The sequence below is a fragment of the Fringilla coelebs genome (genome assembly GCF_963513975.1).
Source record: "Fringilla coelebs genome assembly, chromosome: 5".
Lineage (NCBI taxonomy): Eukaryota > Metazoa > Chordata > Aves > Passeriformes > Fringillidae > Fringilla > Fringilla coelebs.
In genome coordinates, this window is record NC_140033.1 from 52907214 (window position 1) to 52925202 (window position 17989).

At 39.5% G+C, this 17989-nt stretch overlaps 1 protein-coding gene across 1 annotated transcript in view; it reads right to left on the reverse strand.

Annotated features, from left to right (window-relative positions):
- RFX4 (regulatory factor X4) overlaps positions 1 to 17989 on the reverse strand; it is a gene marked incomplete at both ends in the record, with an annotated part of 85474 nt that overhangs the window by 33588 nt on the left and 33897 nt on the right. The window contains 4 exons of the mRNA XM_084205724.1: positions 749 to 912; positions 2663 to 2740; positions 3582 to 3795; positions 8475 to 8536. Of these exons, the coding sequence (XP_084061850.1) occupies positions 749 to 912; positions 2663 to 2740; positions 3582 to 3795; positions 8475 to 8536 (518 nt within the window). The remainder of the gene's footprint in view (positions 1 to 748; positions 913 to 2662; positions 2741 to 3581; positions 3796 to 8474; positions 8537 to 17989) is intronic.

The following is a 17989-nucleotide window of genomic DNA, read 5'->3' on the forward strand; positions in this document are numbered from 1 at the left end:
TAAAAATGTATATGTCTTATCAAGAACAGCCTATGCTTATAGCAGATGTCTTGTGTAAAATACTTTCACTTTGGCAGTCATGAAATGCACATAGGAGAGCAGAACAACATTGTGAAAACGTTTTCCTTGATTAGAGAAACTTTAAAATCTTAAGGGCTAAACACACGGTACCAATAAAAAACTCCTAGAGCAATATGCTTAACAAATTACTCCATGTCAAGAACACATCAGTCAAATAATATTAAAGGTGTACAAGACTATTTAGTCAAAGATGGCTTCCTGATGAGCACACAAGTAAAACCAGAGGGGAAAGCATGTTGACTGCACTCAGTGATTACACTTTTTGTTGTAGATTATTGATCTCTGTCCTGCTTTACCTCTATGAAGAAGAATTCTCAGACTCACATGAACTCCAGGTAGGAAGAGACCACCTGAAATCTACTACATGGATTGGAATAGTGAATTTAGTTTGGGTTTAACTGAACATTAAGAAACCAAGAAGAAGGTGGTATCCTTCATCACATAAAAACCCCCAACCCTCCAAGTCTTTCATAATACAAGTCTTGTTAAAATCTGAATTAAAATCTAAATTCTTTTCAGGAACATGTAAGCCCGTCAACTCCTTTCAAATGACACTGTGATTTAAAGTAAGAAAACGGGTGGCAGCAAGCAGCTCTCTGAGAACTGGAATCATTCTTGAAGAAAAGGAATATTAACAAGGACAGCTGAGCTAGAAGGGGTCAGTTACCTGTCAGGTAAGGCTTGTAGTACCGTTGGCATCAAAACTCCAGAAATTGCCTTGTAGAGAATTGAGTCACAAACTCCCACTATATTCACTACAGTTGAGGAACCCAGTACGGGCAGCATATGAGGAGGCATCCCTTGCCAAAAGTGCAGAAGAAAACTTTGAACCTGCAATCACGAGAAGAAGCAGGAATGTTAAAATAATCAAAGGCCACAAATACCATTCTCTTTAAATTCTCATGCTTACACAGCTTTTGTTTTAGGGGTGGGCTAATGGGGTGCAACAGAGGCAAGGCATGTTCCTTAATACACAGGCTTATACCGTAATGCAGCACAAAATGGGATAATCAACCAAAGGGTGAGGAGACACACGAGGTGGATTTTTATCGTCCATCAGTGGCTGGTGAGTTTAGCCCTTTGGCTTCCATGTCAAGCCTTTTTCTCTCTCTCTTAGCACTCTGTCCCTGTGTACAAAGGAATGCAATCTAGGCCTTGAGGGAGGGAGGGAGGGAAGGACAGCAAATGGATTACAAGGGTCAATATACCATATTCTGTCTTTGCTTTGGAAAGAAACACTACACTTTTGGATTTTATCTTTCCTCCACTATGAAGGAAAGTCGAGAAAAAGTGGTGAAAGGCAAAGAAAACAAAAATAGGGGAGAGATTTCAGACACAGCAAAATATACCTCTGAAAATTTGAATGTAGGATATAAAGGTGTTATTCAGAGAATGATATGATCAGTTCCACAGGGGTCAGAACACCAGCACTCACGAATTATAATTTTCTGCACACACTCTTTAGTGAAGTAAGCAACCACACCATGTGTAGCAGAGAGTATTTGCCATTTATATATTGCTGCTGCTCAGCCCATTCCCTAGCACAGATCCTGATATAACTAATAAAATACAGCATCTTGCTCTTAAGAAACTATTCTGAGAGTCGCCCACCTAAATGTCCTGAATGAGTCAAGTATTTTTCTCACATGGAAAATCCTAGACTCAGTACAGTGGTGCAAAACTAGATTTAAACCAGAAGAATATAAGAATTAAAGAAGAAAAGCAAGGAATTTTCCCCTATTGTTCAGAAGAGAGAGTCAAAAGACCCATTTCCTTTGATTTTTTTTTCTCCAGGATCTGAATATCATATTTTAATCAGATCCTCAGTATCTCTATAGCCAGATTTGTTATCCTAAATAAGAAGCCATCTTCCCATGTAATATAAACCTGCTTGCATTCCAGTAACATTTTATTTTTCAGCTCTTATTATAGAGCCATCTGCATCCACTGCCAGCAACCCCTCAGATTCAGGAAGATACGAACAGGTACAAGCCTCATCCATCTCTGAGAGATGGCATTCACTGCTGAACAGTGTGTGTGTGTGTGTGTTCCTAGCTGCACTGCAGTGCAACAGAGCAACTGCAGACTTCCGCTGTGGCCCTCCAGGATATCAGGGAGGCTGTAATCCCCCCAGCACTCTGCATTGCGGTTAACAGACCAGCAGAGCCCACTGTTGTTGCTGTGACACCTGCCCTGGCTCTGCTGAGCACACAGAGGAGCTCCTTCAGACAGCTCAGGCCCAACAAATAGCTTTGAAAAGTTGTGGTGGACACACTTCTCAAGTTGTAAGAACTGGATTGTCCAACATCTTGTAAGGGGATATTGCTACCTTAATCCTGCCAGAGAACAGAGGGCAAAAACATTCGTATTGCTTTTGTTCCTCCAACTCACCCGGCACTATAAGTGAGATTTAGTGCTATCAGTCACATATTAGATACTCAAGTACAGCTATTGTTCCTTGATCCTGAAAAGCACTGAGCATCACAAACCCCTAAGTCTGTAATATAACATACAAAATGAGGTCTAAAATCCATTGGTACCTTATGGATCATTAAACTGCAACTGCAGTTTCTAACCATACCTCATCAAAGTTTGCTCTTATTACAGTGTCTAGTATCCTCTGACAGTGAGTCCTATACATCATAATAAAGGTAGAAACCTGAAAAAGAATGAAGGAGACACACAAAAGATCATTCTGCTTTAAGGAATCCTCTTTTAAAATACCAGAACACAGAGCACAGAAAAAGCAAGTTTTTCCTTATCAGTGTGCAACTTGATGTGCAAAAATAATCAGTTAAATTGTATTTAGATTAGCTGCAAGATGAGTTTTCTTCTCAAAAGTAAATTCTCTCTTTGAATTAATGGATTTTTCTGTCAATAGGATTCTTCAAATGTAAGAGGAGCAAAAAGCCTCAGTGAGATCAAAGACGAGAATGTGGCCCTAATTAGGACATAAAGAGCTAAAAAACCCTATTCTTTTGTCCACTTCACATTGATACTACACATGTGAATAGAACCAGAAACCTAGCAAGCTCAGCCAAGAGGAGCCGGAGCATTTTTGTCATATGTGCAGATAGGATTCTCTGAATTTCTACTCTGGAAGAAGAAATTCACTAAGTCCCCCTCTACTCAAGAAAGCATTAGAACTGTTTGTCAGTTTGCCATCAAGTGTGTTCACAGATTAGAGGGCTGCAACATATTTTAAAAGTTGCCCTCAAACATCACATAATTTTAAAAGTTGCCTTGCTGTATGTAATGTAACTTTAAAAAAAATGTGCACAGGCGTTAGAAATATTGTACAGCTGATAGTGTCAGCTCCCCTTTTTAAGGGAAGATATTTCTTCCTATTAGATGAAGTAGTTCAGCCCCTCATAAATCAAGTCAAGGCATTATTAAACTTACTCCTGTTTTAAGTCTTTATATATTAAACAAAGCTTTCATCCAGTGCAGGGGGAAAAAAGAAACCAAGACAAGCTGAGAAAAGATTTCCAAAGTGTTACCTTCTCCTCTGGCAGACTGGCTGGCAGATTTAAATCTTTGACATTTGGAAACTCTGGCAGCAATGTTCCCAGTTTGGATCGTGGTGAATACGCCACTGTCTGTTTGGTTACTTCTTTTTTTCCCGTTTCGTTGACCCAGGCTGCTCCTTTTTTAGAATACATCACATCATAATACTGGGAGTTTTCTTTCACTGCAATCCCATAATAATGGTACCTGATATATAGAGATGCATATTTTATAAAGCAGATCGTTTGAAAATTAAAGAAAAATATATGGAGGCAAGGGAAACTAATAATGGAAATGATTTCTACAGCAAAAAAGACTGAGCAATAGTTTATACATTATTAACAAGCATTGATTCAGCAGCAGAACACTGTGGTAATATATTGAGCTTCCAATCTTCATTCTTTATGGCAAAAGTAAGGTGACTGTTGTAGGGCAGGAAAATTATGTACTTCCATTTTTTTAACTTAGTAAAAAAAAAAAGGATCCTAAAGCTACTTGTTGGCAGAGCTGTGCTGTGCAGCTGCTCCTTTAGTTCCGCAATAAGCAGAGGTACAGACCCTCTGAACCGGCCCTTCTGTTGTTATTTCAGCTCCCTGATTCTCAGGCTGTTGAGGGCTGGTTTAGTCCCTGAAAGGCACAAGTCTTTATTGCAAACAAGTTGATCAGAAATGTTTCAAAAATTGAAAACACTTCAATTTTCAAAAAAAAGAGGTGGGGGGGAAAGGCTTGTGCTGGAAAGCAATGAATGGCAGGAAATGTACAGTTCCAATTATTTGCTTCATACCCTAGCATCAGCACTGGGCTTTGATCAGTGAGAGATAGGACACAGCATTAACTCTGGCTGTGGGGCCACTCTGGGAATTACAGTGTGGCTGTGCTATGGAAACAGATCAGTGGGACAAGTTTGTACTACCCACTCAGCCTTATTATAGGTGCTGGTGGAAGCACTGGTTATCAAGCAAAACTCTTGCATCAAAGCAGCAGAGATTTCATCTTAGTCCTTCTGTAATTTCCTAACTTTTATTTCAGTTTCTCAGCTGCAGGCACCCAACCCATCAACTAAATTAGTAGTGATTACAAAATGCACCACAGGATTGCATTGCTAGTATACTTTTGCTTCAGCCAAATCCTACACAGATTTTTCAGTGATGCTTCACACTTCTCTCCTTACAGCCTATCAGATCATCATGAGACTGTCTTCTGGATCCCACTATGATGGCACAAGAAATTTCCTTCTCTGGATGCTTCTTTGACTCTTCAGTTAGTTACTATTTCAGAGTGCTGACACCAAATCTGTTCATTCAAACAGACACAAATTCACTTGAGGCAGTTCTACAAAGGTCATCAATGAAATTAATTAAAGAGTAGCATGTAAGTGATGGTAGTTTAAACTAACTGGTGACTTTTCCTTTTCCACTCACAGTCATTCACCTACAGATCTGTGCACATCATAATCCCCAGCAGAAAATAGTGGCAAAGAGCTGGAAGCCCAAACTTTTCTATCAGCAGATATGGGCTGAGAGGAGGCCTGGGGTGATGCAGGAAATTTCTAGTACATAGTTCCTGGCCATACTGAGGACATTCCCTACTTTCCATTAAAAATAAAAGCTATCTTGAACTCAACATTGAATAATCCAAGTGACATTTCTTAAAACATTCCACTGACATGGTATGAATAGAATTTCCTAGCTTCAATACCTGAGAAAGCAACAGTATTGGCTCCAAATTATCCCATCAGAGTTTAGGTCAAAACATGCATTCCATACAAGAAACCAGGCTCCAGAATGTTCCTAAGGTGTTACATGTAACTAATGGCAAGGGGTTACAACACCAGCTGTAGAAGTTTGGCTTTTTTTTTATTTTTAGCTTGAAAGGTAATACCTCCAGCTCTTGGTTTAAGTGCCCAGTTTGGTCCCTGGCAGCTGCCAGGTGAGCACTGCACATAAGGGCCATAAAACTCACACATGACCTGTGTGCTACATCTGGGGTAGGGGAACCCAAATGGAAATGCTGTGGGGAGCCAGCAGCACGAATTGCTCAGGGAAGGGCTGGAAGAGGGAAAAAGTCAGAGCAAGTGGGACTGAAAGGCTTGTATAATTTAAACTTAAATTCATTAAATATAATTTAAACTTTAAACAGGGGTCAGTCTTGTATCAAGTTTTGTCTAAAATCAGTGAAGGAAAAAAAAACCAAACAAGCCTGGAAAATGTAGTAGAATTTCACTGTGCAGTGTTTGATTCCTGGTATATTTCACTTGGTAGTAAACTGCATGAAAGAGGTTTCCACGTAGCTTCAAAATCACATAGACAGCAGCAGCAAAATTAACTCAGAAATTTTTCTACATAGCTTCTTTTTTCATTAATTTTACTATCCCTAAATGCAAAAATTCACTGGAGTAGTTTACACAGATTATTTTCCAATTATTTTTTGTATTCCTATCAGAAAAAAACCCCCTCAACTTAGTTCAATAAACAGGGCTTGAAAGTTTGATATGTAGAAGAATAATATGCAGACAACAAAATCGTTTTTGTGTTAAAGTAAAATACTTTTTATCCTCATTGATCTCTTATATACAGCATTCCTTTAAAGAAAGAAGAAAAATTCCCTTCACACCATGTAGCTTCCACTCACACCTTGTGTACCAAATTGAAGAGTTTCAGACTACAATCCAGAAAGAAATTGGCTTTTATGTTCAGCTGCCTTCTCACGTCTCACCTGTGGTGGAACTGTTTCTAAGCTCAGTGTGACAGAGAACAGCTGCACGCTCACATCAATAAACCAGCTGCAAAACAGAAAGCTCTCAGCTGATGAGCTGAGTACAGCACCATTGCAGCTCTGAACTTAGTAATGTTACAAGGCAGCTGTGCTATAAAAAGACTGAAGGCGGAACAGTGTGAAGTCACATAATCTTAACCACTTCTATGACTGAATTCCCTTTGGCAGTAGCAGGGCAGTGGAACGAAAATAATGCTGGCAGCAATTGGTCAGCACCGTTGGTGATAAAGGGACTGAAGTGTTAATGCTTTAAGTAATTTCTTTACATAACACTTAACTGGAATGCAGTCAGATGTTTCTGAAAACAAAACCAGAGCTCAGTTACAACTGTGCTGGGTCTACCAAGGAGAGTATTTATCTTAAAATAAAGCATACAGGTAGTCTCTGCGTGTATGACAGAAACCCCTATTTGCCAGATAGGGAGCAGGACCATTGCACAAGTGGTGTGAAAGGAGTATGTGACCTGAAAGCTGCTCTGACAGGTGCCCAGGTTACAGGGAAATTGTGCAAGAAATATTAAGTCTCAGTGAGAGTAAAGAGACAGCTTTTGGAGGTGCAAGACACCCCTAGTCAGCAGATGAAGTGTCTTGCCCTCTGAGAGGTTCCTGGAGTGGGGGGAACTCCAGTTTGGAAATAGAGCAGTGCTCACTCCTTTCATTAAATGGAAGGACAAGTAACAAAAGCTGTAGCTGATGCCAGGATGATTTGATGGCCTGTAGGGGGTACTCATATGAATGTGCCCACAAAGCATCTTGTACACACTTTCACTCTGTCTTTATGAGCCTCCACAGAATATTGAGTACAAAATTCCAACTCTCTTACTATGGTCCTATCATGCTTTCCTAGTATGCTGTTGGGCTAGCTCAGAATTTCCACCTGAGAGATTTCTGGTGGCTTTCATGAGTGGTGTTATGGCAACTCTGAATTTCCATTTGGGACTATTCCTTAAATCAAATTTCAATTAGCTGCTTAAATATGTCTGCTCTAGAAAAAGAAATCTTAGTTATAAAAACTAAGGAAATATCAATCTGGGGGGAAGAACATTTTGTCCCATCAAAGAAATACTGCTTTGCGTGGACCACTTAGTAGAAGAACACAGTAAGTCTGTCTTTAATGGCATTTCTTTTAGCATCTTAGTTTCTTTTTTTCTTTAAAGAGCAGGTCATCCTAGCTTTAGTATGTAAGCTCCATCCTAATAGCATATTTAATTCTCAGCATTTAGCTATATTGTGTTTTACAGGCTTTATTTTGAAAGAGAAGCTTTACCCACAAAATTTTTCAAATACACCATCTCACATTTTCATTTCCATAGTTTTTCACTTGTGATCTATAGACACTGCGTTTTTGCTACTCCGGAGGATTCTGTGAAACCTAATCAAGAAAAGTAGATTTTATTATGTGAGGGGCCTTATGCTTGCTACAAAAAGATTCAAAGTTCCTCTGGAAAAATTTCTTGGAGTCCACAAGCAGGAAAAAAAGTGTAAAAACATTTCTGTATCCTCTATATGAATTGGTAGAATCACAACTTACCAACAATTGGAAAAAGTCAAATATCCCAGAAAGCACATTCTAAATTCTGAATCAGTTTCTCAGTCTGGAATTAGGATGAACTGTTTTCAGAAATTCTTTTGGGCAAGGCAATAAGTTAATTCTTTAATCACCTAAAGGTAAGTTGGATTTCATTATATGGGAAAAATGGTGGTTAAATACAGGTTTGTGGGCAGTTTCAGTTTAGGTCAACGCATGTTCTTCCTGAATTTTAAAGAGCATTCTGACACTTGTTCTCTAGCCTGAAACATGAGGCTAACCAGTTGTTATTTCCCAGCCTCCAACAGTAGCTCCATTACTCCTGAGTGTGAATGTCCTTTACATTGTGTAAAGTGAGTTGAGATGAAAACAGTATGAAAAATATTGCTAATCAAATCAGTAAAAGGGTTCCCTTAGACCACCTTTGCAGGATCACTGCTGAACCTGTAAGATAATGTAAAGACTACAAGAGAACTTCCAAAGTTGCTTTTAAGTTCCCAACTGCACAAATTATTGCCTGTTCTCATTCCCCATTCAGCAAAGCCAGAGCCAGGCCATGTGAGAGATGATAATACACTGCTTACTTTGATTGGCCTCTGGTTCCAAGTCTTCTTGTTGTTAGTTGTGGAAACTGTTGTCTTATTATCTGCAAATAGATAGAACTGATATTAAGACAAATGGAAACTCACACTTACCAATGCTTAAATTAATGTGAACTTTTAAGACAAAAAAGCAGATGTCTACAAAATATGTGGTAGGAGAAATCAAAAATAAAGCGCTTGATTTATTCCATTTCTGAAAGGGGGGAAAATATTTTAAACTTCACTATAATTTCATTAACTACCATTCATTTAAATACTTTCAGTAGTTACTGAAATAGAACATATTTTCTTTAAAATCTAAGATCAGTTCTGCCTCTTACCTAAGGAGCACTGTAATGAGAATTGGCCTTATGTCACTTTGCAGGATCAACAAAGTTCTCTACAGACCTTCACAAACCAGCCACTAAACACTTCTTGTTCTAAAATATGATTCTCTAAAAGGGTTTTGGTGTTTGACAGGGGCATCACTTCTACCAAGGAAAACTCATTATGGCATTTGTAAAGATACCTCATAATCAATTTATCCTCTATGAAAAACAAGTGGATCTCAGAAACAGCAGTCTAGTGTGTCAGCAGACATAAAAAGAATGTTGCTACTGCAACCAGAACTTCTTCAGGGCCAGCTGCATTTAAGGAAATAAATCAATGAATGTAGATTGTGCCTCAAGTCACCAGAGCCTTCATCAACAAGGCTAATCCTGATGAAAAAGCTTTGCTGTTGTTGCTGGAAAGGAGATACTCAGCACCACCCAGGATTGAACCAGATTCTCACTGGGGTCTGCAGTAGGAGGAGAAGTTTTCTGCCAGAACAGTCATGCAACAAAAACTGCAGTAAGCCTTGAAGATTTACTTGCAAAGGAGCTCCTCCCTTTTAAAATTTGTAATCCATTTTAATTGTGGTTTTGTTACATAAATCACTAAATCCTTCCTCTTTGGGGGGGGTAACACCAACCAATATTAAAGGAAAACAAGCCTGCAAGATAGAATATAACGGTTCAACCAGGAATAAAGTCAATTAAAATTGATCAAATAATACAGATTTTTTTCTCCATTACCCATTTTGCCCCCATGATAAATATTTAATCCTGATTGATGACTGAAAGCTTTGGAACATGTATTCAGATCAAAAGGTGCTATATAAATAAAGATGTTACAGTGTCATATATTTGACCTTTTCTTCAGTACTTTTTGTGGGGTTTTAGCAAAGGTACATCTTCCCTTAGTATCACGTAAAAATTGACCTGTGTTAGTTTCCAAGAGCTTTGCACAAGGTGGCTGATGTCAAAAATGCAGCAAAGACTCACAGTCGTTAGGTTGTTCAGCTTTAATTTCTGGAGCAAAACTTCAGCAAACAGTAAAACACTTTTGTGGAGCTGTGAAAGTTCAGCCTAGCTGTTTGATAAATGAGCAGACAGGCAAGCAGCCCTTCTTTCTTTTTTTGTATGGACTCAATGAAGCCTGCCTAAAGAACACCACATGCTGTTCCAGCTACTGATCTAACATTCCGCAACATCTCAGCCTTCCAAATTCCCTTTAATTACACATTAATCCCACCCCTCTCTCTTTCATTTTCTGCAGACAGGGCTGGGGGCTCCACAAGACTGTGGGAAAAAAGGCAGTGTTGAAGAACTGCTTTCTGAGGATGGTTTTTTTGGGCTAGGGGATTTTTTTTAAAGATTGGTTGTGTTAGTTTTTTGATTGGTTTGTGAGGGGAGTTTTTTTGTGTCAGTTGTCATTCAGAAAATACTATCTCTCGTCAAAAGCAGCTCTTACAGCAGTTGATTTAATATTAGAGATAGTTTTACTCTATTTTTCCTCTTGGAACAGCATCAAACCATATTACTTTCAAGTCTTTCTAGCAGCAGTGAACTGTTACAATGCAAACTGTAAATGCTACCTTATGAACCATATGCTGTGGGAGCTACTGGGATTTAAATAAATCAGCCAATTTCTATATACCAGGGCAGAGGTGATCAGGAAAACAGAATAATAATGAAGCAGCTGATCAGATGATCCCTTTTTCTTTTTGTTTCTTGTTCAAATCCAGCACATTTCAAGTAAATACACCTCTCAGAATGTATCTAAAAAGTATGCATCACTTAAAACACTATTTCCCAGTAATTTACAAAACAAAACAGAAAGAAGAGAATAATCAAGCAAAGCTTTGGGAAAAGAGCCAGGACTATTTTATGCATATATGCATAAATGATACATATATGAAATATAAAATGGTATACTCACACCTAGGTGCTTGTACACATATGTGTGGTTATTAATGTCTGTGTTTGAAATAAAACAAGTCAGGTACTAAAAGAACTCTCTGTTCATATAAGTGTTTATATTCAGCTATGCTTATGCAAATCTCTGTGCAATGATACTGGTAAAGGCAGGAAGATTACCAAAAGGGGAGAGGAAATCAGATCAGGCAAGACAAAGTGGAGTTCACTGTGTGCTGGAATCAGTGGAAAAAGCAGAGAACTAAATATGTGGTTTTAAAAAAATTTGTATCATTGTCAACCTGAAAAATCACTGCACAAATATGTCATTGTTGGTTTAATGTTTATTAACTTTTAAAGATCTATAGACAAAATGTGTTAACTTTACAGTTTTGTGGGGAGGGAAGTGGGTTCTAATTGCCAGACATGAAAATCTAGGTTTGGATCTGAAAACCAAGTTGGATCATTTTCCTCTCATCACTGCAGTGAGGTTTGCACAAGCAAATGAATCAAGACCAGGCCATGCAGTCTGAGCTACTATCTGAATGGAAAGTCCCTGTTCTCACAGCAGTCCTGGCTTCTCAAGAGAAACAGTGGTAAAAAGATTTCATGGGTGGTATCCAAGGGAATTTTGGAGTGAACAGATCTTTTACCACTGTCCTTCAGTGGAGCTAAAATTTCATCTCACACTTCTCCAAAGTGACCATAATTCCAGCTGCCCTGTAAAAACTGCTGAGTAAAAAGGTACAGGTTTTACATTTTCCAAGTTAAATTTCACCTAAGTCACATGGCAATTTTGACTTTCGGGCATTATTTTAGGCTACCTGATTTTTGGTTTTGAAACATATGTAGACCAGGAATTTCACATGGAAATAGCTTCTGTCCTTACTATATTAGCCTCAGAAAAAAAAGTTCCTGCAATTTCTTTCTCAGTTACTGAACTTCAATGTGTTCTCCCTCTCTTTTCTCTGTACTCTGCTTAAGATATGATCTTGCCTTCTGCCTACCAAAGATCTTCTATGCCTTTCTTGATTAAAAACAATAACATGAAGAACTGCTTTGATATCTCAGGATTTAGCTTTTATATTTCTCAGATTCTATTCTGCTTTAGTGTGTAAATCTAGGCTTCATATTAGGGGATAGTAAGCTCTCTCCACAGAATAGGTAGACAAAACAATTCCTTCTCTGAGGACCCAAGGACAACCTATACAGATCTCAGGCCCAAGAGCATAAACAACGGTGGACCAAAGAGGGAAAACAAGAAGGATGGACTTTATGTGCTAAAGCTGTAATTGGAAAATTAGCTCCAATATGCTAATGGACCAAAACTTATAGAAGTGTGAGAACCAGAGACCTGTCATCCATTTTGTGGCCATTTTGGGTTGTGCTGCCCAAGGTGGATCTATTTGAGGCCTCTTAATATTGAGGCCTCTTTATTGTTTTGCTCTGTCTAGTTTCTGTTCTAGGTCAGCCTTCACAAGGCATCACTTTATCTTCTGGTGAGTGCTTACTGCATATATAAGATGAAGTAATTACATTATAAAACAACATATATATAGTTTAGACTTTTTTCAGAGGACTAGTATATCCAGGTCAGCATTTGTTGAACATTGCTTCAGACAATCCTGGCAAATGGTTTTTTGGAATGTCTGTGCAGGTCAATCACATGGGAAGATAATGGAATTTTTATCCCACTTCAGCTTTTTAAACGTAGCAGAGGTGTCTGAATAAACTTGAATTAAATATCTAGTTACTTGTATTTTTGGTTATTAAGGCAATAAAATTAAATGGGCTTCTTGAGCATCCATGTAAAACACAGAAAACTTTATGAGCAACAACTAGAACAGTTCCTCTGTAAGGGTCTGTATTAGAGTCTGCACCATCTATTAACTTTAGCCACTGCTAACTGCAGGAGCTGTTCTGTTACCCACAAATGGCTGCAAGGGTGCATTCCTTCAACCTCGTTACTGCCAGCTGTCATTTCTGCCACTGCCCTCTCTGCCCACATCTCCAGTACTGTAACATTACAACACAAGCAGATCCAGGCTCAGCATTTAAACGAAGAATTACAGAATCACAGAATGTCTTGAGTTGGGAGGGACCTTAAAGATCTTCCTATTCCAAACACTCTGCCATGGGCATGGACATTCTGCTTTCACCACTACACTGTCACTCATCACTCCTCACTGCATTCACTATCAAACTGTGAACTCTATGTTTCCAAATTATTGCATCTAAAATCATCTATGATATGTCAAAACAAATCAGGGGAAAGAAATCTTATAAAGCATCTTATGTGTCTGTTTTCATACAAGCAAGGATGGAAGAAACCGGAGATGTCTGGAAATTTCTGAAATAACTCTTTTCCTCCCTCCATTGTCAAAATGATAAATTTTATTCTGGGGCAACACTTAAAGGATGGCTTTTAAAAGTCTTTTTTGCTAAAATGTTTTAAATTTCTGCTTTTCAAAAGGCATGATGCACCTGATCTAGAGGGATGTTATTCTTCATTACTCATGTTCCTTTCTATTTGACATAATTCTAGCCTTGCTTCTAGAACTTCACAAAGTAGAGAAATAAGATCAAATTAACTTGCAACCCAGCAATTGCACGCTGCCAGAATGAGAAGTGGATTCCAGGCTCTGGACTCCCTAGCACTGTGAGATTCTAGAGAAATTCTACATACCGTGGAATTTCTCTTTCCTCTCATAACAATTCTTCATTAAGGGCCTGGTTCTCCTTCTCTCAATTCAGGATTCAGGTCCTATATCTGGACAGCATGCTTTTCTTTTATGAAGTGAGGCATAGAAGATGTCTGTTTATCTATCGACTTCTATAGTGGTGTTTCAGTCTTAATATTCTTTGCCATGGCAGCAGCAAAGAAGTCAGTGATAACAAACATAGCTATATTCTCACAGAGCTATGCTTTCCTTATTCTCCTTGCTATGAAACACAAACAATACTGACATCCTTAATCTTTTAAGTGAAAGGGTCTGGTTCATTCGCCTTTGACCCAGTACTGTATCTACTGGTTCTTTCCAAGGTTTCCCCATCAGCTTTAGTACTTTTCAAAATCCTCCTCTGAGACAGATGTTACTATTAACACCTGTGTTAAGAGGTTCCTTTCAGCTCAAAATCGTTTGGGGCTGATTCAGCATCATATTGTCTTGAGGAAATGGTCAAGAAAATTTGCACCTAGAAACATCCATTGATAGGAAAGAGCATCATCAAAGTAGCCCAAAACACTACTTCTGTCTCTCAAATCCACCAAACTGTGTAAACAAAAGGAGAACAGGCATGACTGTGTCAATACCCCTTGCTTTTTTACTTGCATGGCCAGGAGGGAAGGCTGCAGTGTACAGGCTCAGTACTCTTGCCACAGATCTGTTGCCTGTTAAGATTCAACAAACTTCCCATTTCTCTCCACTTACCTTCCTAAGTTTTGGAATAGGGCACGGTCTAGCTCTAGGATAAGAATTTGTTTCTAGCACTGATACGGCTCAACTGATACTGCAAAGCAAGGCAGAAAAACCTGCTGGCCTTTTCTCTGATGTCCACGCCCAATTCTGCTTGCTGTTATGGAGATCAGATTCTGTGAGGAACTCAAACTGAACTGGACGCTGCGATGAAGCTTGCGAGACCGCTTCTCAAATTCATGTAAAACAATATCCTCCTTCAGTAGTTCCTCTGGCCAGACAGAATTCAGCCCAAGGCATGATCAAACAGATTACTGCATCCCAACAAAACTGCAACCACTGAGTGCTCTGCCTCAGATCCTTAGCTGAGCTGCAGCCACTTTTGGTGCTGACTTGCTGAAGCCAAGCAGATCTAAAACCCTGCACAACTCACCCTGCTCTGTACTGGTGCCAGCACACTGCCTGCCTTCACCCAGCCTATCTGTGGGAAAAGGCTGAGTGCCAGGATCCCTGCACTCTGGCAGACCCTGAGCTGTAAGCACAGCCACTGGGACATGTTGACAAGGCACGAGGTAAAGCAACCCTGGGGCCACTCCATGCTTCAGGCCTAACTGGAAGCCAGATGCTTGAAATGGCAAAGGCACTAAAAATCCCATTGCTGCAGGGCATTGAGAAAGGAAAAGTCACTCCAGAGAAACTGAGGTGTCCTCACTGGTTTTCTTACTCTCCAAGCTCAAGAAGAAAAGGGCAGTAGTCAGCAACCTGCAACAGTATAAGAATCAGCTAAGAAGAGCCAAGGGAGCAAAGACCTTGCCAGCTATACTTCAGGATCACCATTGCTCACACCAGCATGACTGCTTGCTTCTGCAGGACTTGTGTTATTATGGTCTCATCAGAGGATCTTGGCCTAGAAGATTCAGAGTTGGGAAGAAAACTGCTGGTAAATGACTGTTCTTCAGTCAGGAATCCTAGCCGTTCAAAAGGGATGAAGGGAACCCAGACTGCTCAGATAGCACTGACAGACTTATTCAGTGCAATAAGAGAAACTACATCCGCACTTTTGAATTTATTTTTTCCCCCAGTTCTGTTTTTGTATTCGGTGTTGTAGAAATTGCTCATAATAAAGCAAGTGCTGTTTGAATCCATCAGAAGAGAGCACTAAGAGTAAATTCAGCTTTGCTACACCAGCTACTATCGAGGCTACTGAAGAGCAAATTGAGAGTAAAGAAATGAAAAACTCATCTTCAGAAGAATCTCCTTATGAGCAACAGCAGGCAATTTCCTGATATGTGCATTTCAATACAAAGACAAATCAGAATGCAATCACGTCACAATGTCATTACCAAAGAGGATTCAATAAAGGTCTTTTCTGCCCTTTTCAAACTTCAAAATCATACAGTATAACAGCAAGAAACAGCAAATTTTATTTATCCTAGTCATGCTTGGAGGAACAGTCCTGAAAGCAAAACTTCTGGGCATAGACACAGAGAGTGCATCATGATGAAAAAGGAGTCTGGCTGGTACAGCTTGTACCTCCCTGGAGCAAAGTAAACTATTGGGAGAAAAAGGTTCTTTCCTAACCAATATTACAAGTCTATTGTGGACTTTGCCTGTAATCTAATGAAATGCATTCACTGGAATGTAATTTTCACTTACAGCAAAGCCAGTTGGAGCAACAAAATTTGTGAGAGCATGCATCCATGTTAAACCTCTTTAAGATGCCAAAATTATGTTAAGGGACCTCAGATGGGGGAAAATCACCCTGAGAAGTGTCATCAACCTTCGTTTTCCTTTTCAAATATTAGTTTGTTATTGCTTGTCAAAAGACACGGCAGGAAAGCCCCAAAAGAAAAGGAAAAAAAATAAAAAGAAACCAGAAGAGGAAAGTATTTATCCTCCAGGGGGCACATGGGAATTGGGAATAACTCCGCTTCATGAAGATGCAAAGCGATTTCACCACAAGTCTCTCAGTGTTCTGGGGGAGATATGTGGCAGGGCACAGCAGGGGAATTAGCACTGCCCAGTAAATTTAAAGCAATGAACTGAGGAAACAGAGGATGGGACGGATCGCTGCAGTTGAGGAAGATTACATCTTCGAGGGTCCTGACTAAAAAACAGTGTACATACAGGGTCACAAAAGAAACAAGAACAAAAATCAGTGTTGGAAATAAAAGTGAAAGAGCAGCTCAAAGAATTGCCAATGCAGCTAACAGCTTGGAGGAATGGTAGAGCCAGGAGAAGCCTTATGGCACCCACCCCTACACAATAGCTGCTGAGGGTTTTGGAAATGCTCAAAACATTCCTGCTTTTTTTGATTCAGTGAAGGCCCATATTAAGAATGATTTCGTTTTTGCAATTAAACCCAGTAAGAATTCTTTGCATAGTGTGTTAATAATCACCCGCATTTTATATTAACATGTTGCTCAGATAAAACCGAAACCAAACATACGTCTACACAACTTTCCCTGCAGCAGGCAGGGGCAGAACTTTCAGCTGGAAACACCTTGAACTGCTCCCCAGAGCCCCAAGGTCCCGGAGCAGATCCAAGGCATTGGCAGCACAGGGCTGAGGGGCACAAGGCTGCCATCCTTTTGAAGTGACCTCGGCCACAGGGCTTCCCCTCCTCCTGCCTGCAGACCAATTCACAGTCTGAACACGTTCACTGTGAGAGAGCTTGTTCTCATATGCAACATTTAATAACTCAGTGACACACCTGCCCTGCCTCGCTGTACCTCCCTGTCTTCTCACTGGTTCCATGGAACATTTTTACTTTCTCTGCCTCACTTTTGCATGAAATCAAAATATAATACACTTGGCTGTCTACAGTAAGAGCAGGGGTTTAATGCTGGACTCTGCACCTGATGCTGAGCTGTAACTACAGAATGACAGGGCCCTCCCTAATTACTATTTAGTCAAGGTATATAGGAGAATACTAGGTCCTGTCATTAGCACACAATAAAAAGTACTGTAATGACAGACTACGTAGCAGAGCAGATTGGCAAATGCTGGTATAGAAAAAACTGCCTGTAATTTTTGCATGTTAAATGAGTGAGTAAAACACAAAAATCTTGACTCACGAAGTTACAGGTCCCTTTTTCATATGAGAAATATGATATTAATATCCCATAAATAGCCACAGTAGAGTATTCCTGATTTTTTAATATTTTTTATGTGGCTTAGGAGTACAGGTTGCTTTTTTAAAGGTAATTATTTATAAAGTATTTCTGTTCTTTTTTCTTCTTGCTCCTTTAATTGCTATTTGCTTGGTTTCCTCAGAAAACAGTCTGTATTACTGTCTCTCTGTTAATCTCTCTACTCCCCAGACCAATTTTGGTTTCATTAGTGCAATAGTACCAAATGTCTGAGGTCCAGCCCATGTCCTAGAGGTTTAACAGAAAACACTTTTACTTATTAGTTTGTTTTAATGTGCCAAACTCTACGTCTCTTTCTAAAAACTACTAGTTTGTTAAAGAAAAAGCCTTAATATTTAACATTGCCTGCAGAGCTAAAGTTCGGAGATGAATTATAAATTCAATGTGATCTACTGAAAAGTGAACTGTCTACAATTTCACAGAACAACTAGCTCCTTTCTCTGGAGGAAATGACAGCAGCAGGGCTCCTGATGTTTCCCAATGAGGACAAACATGTCCAGGGTCTCTGTTGCAGCAGCTAAGTGCATAATGCCTTAAATAGTACCTATTTCACTGCACTGCTTCAACTGCCTCCAAGGCATTTATGCAACTCACCTTGCCAATATGGTATTTAAGTCATGTGATAACCAATGCTTCTTCCAAAGAAGAAGCTGACTGCAAGCTACTGAGAGAATGCAGCTGTGCCTTGCAGATCTTTATACCTATGCAGAACA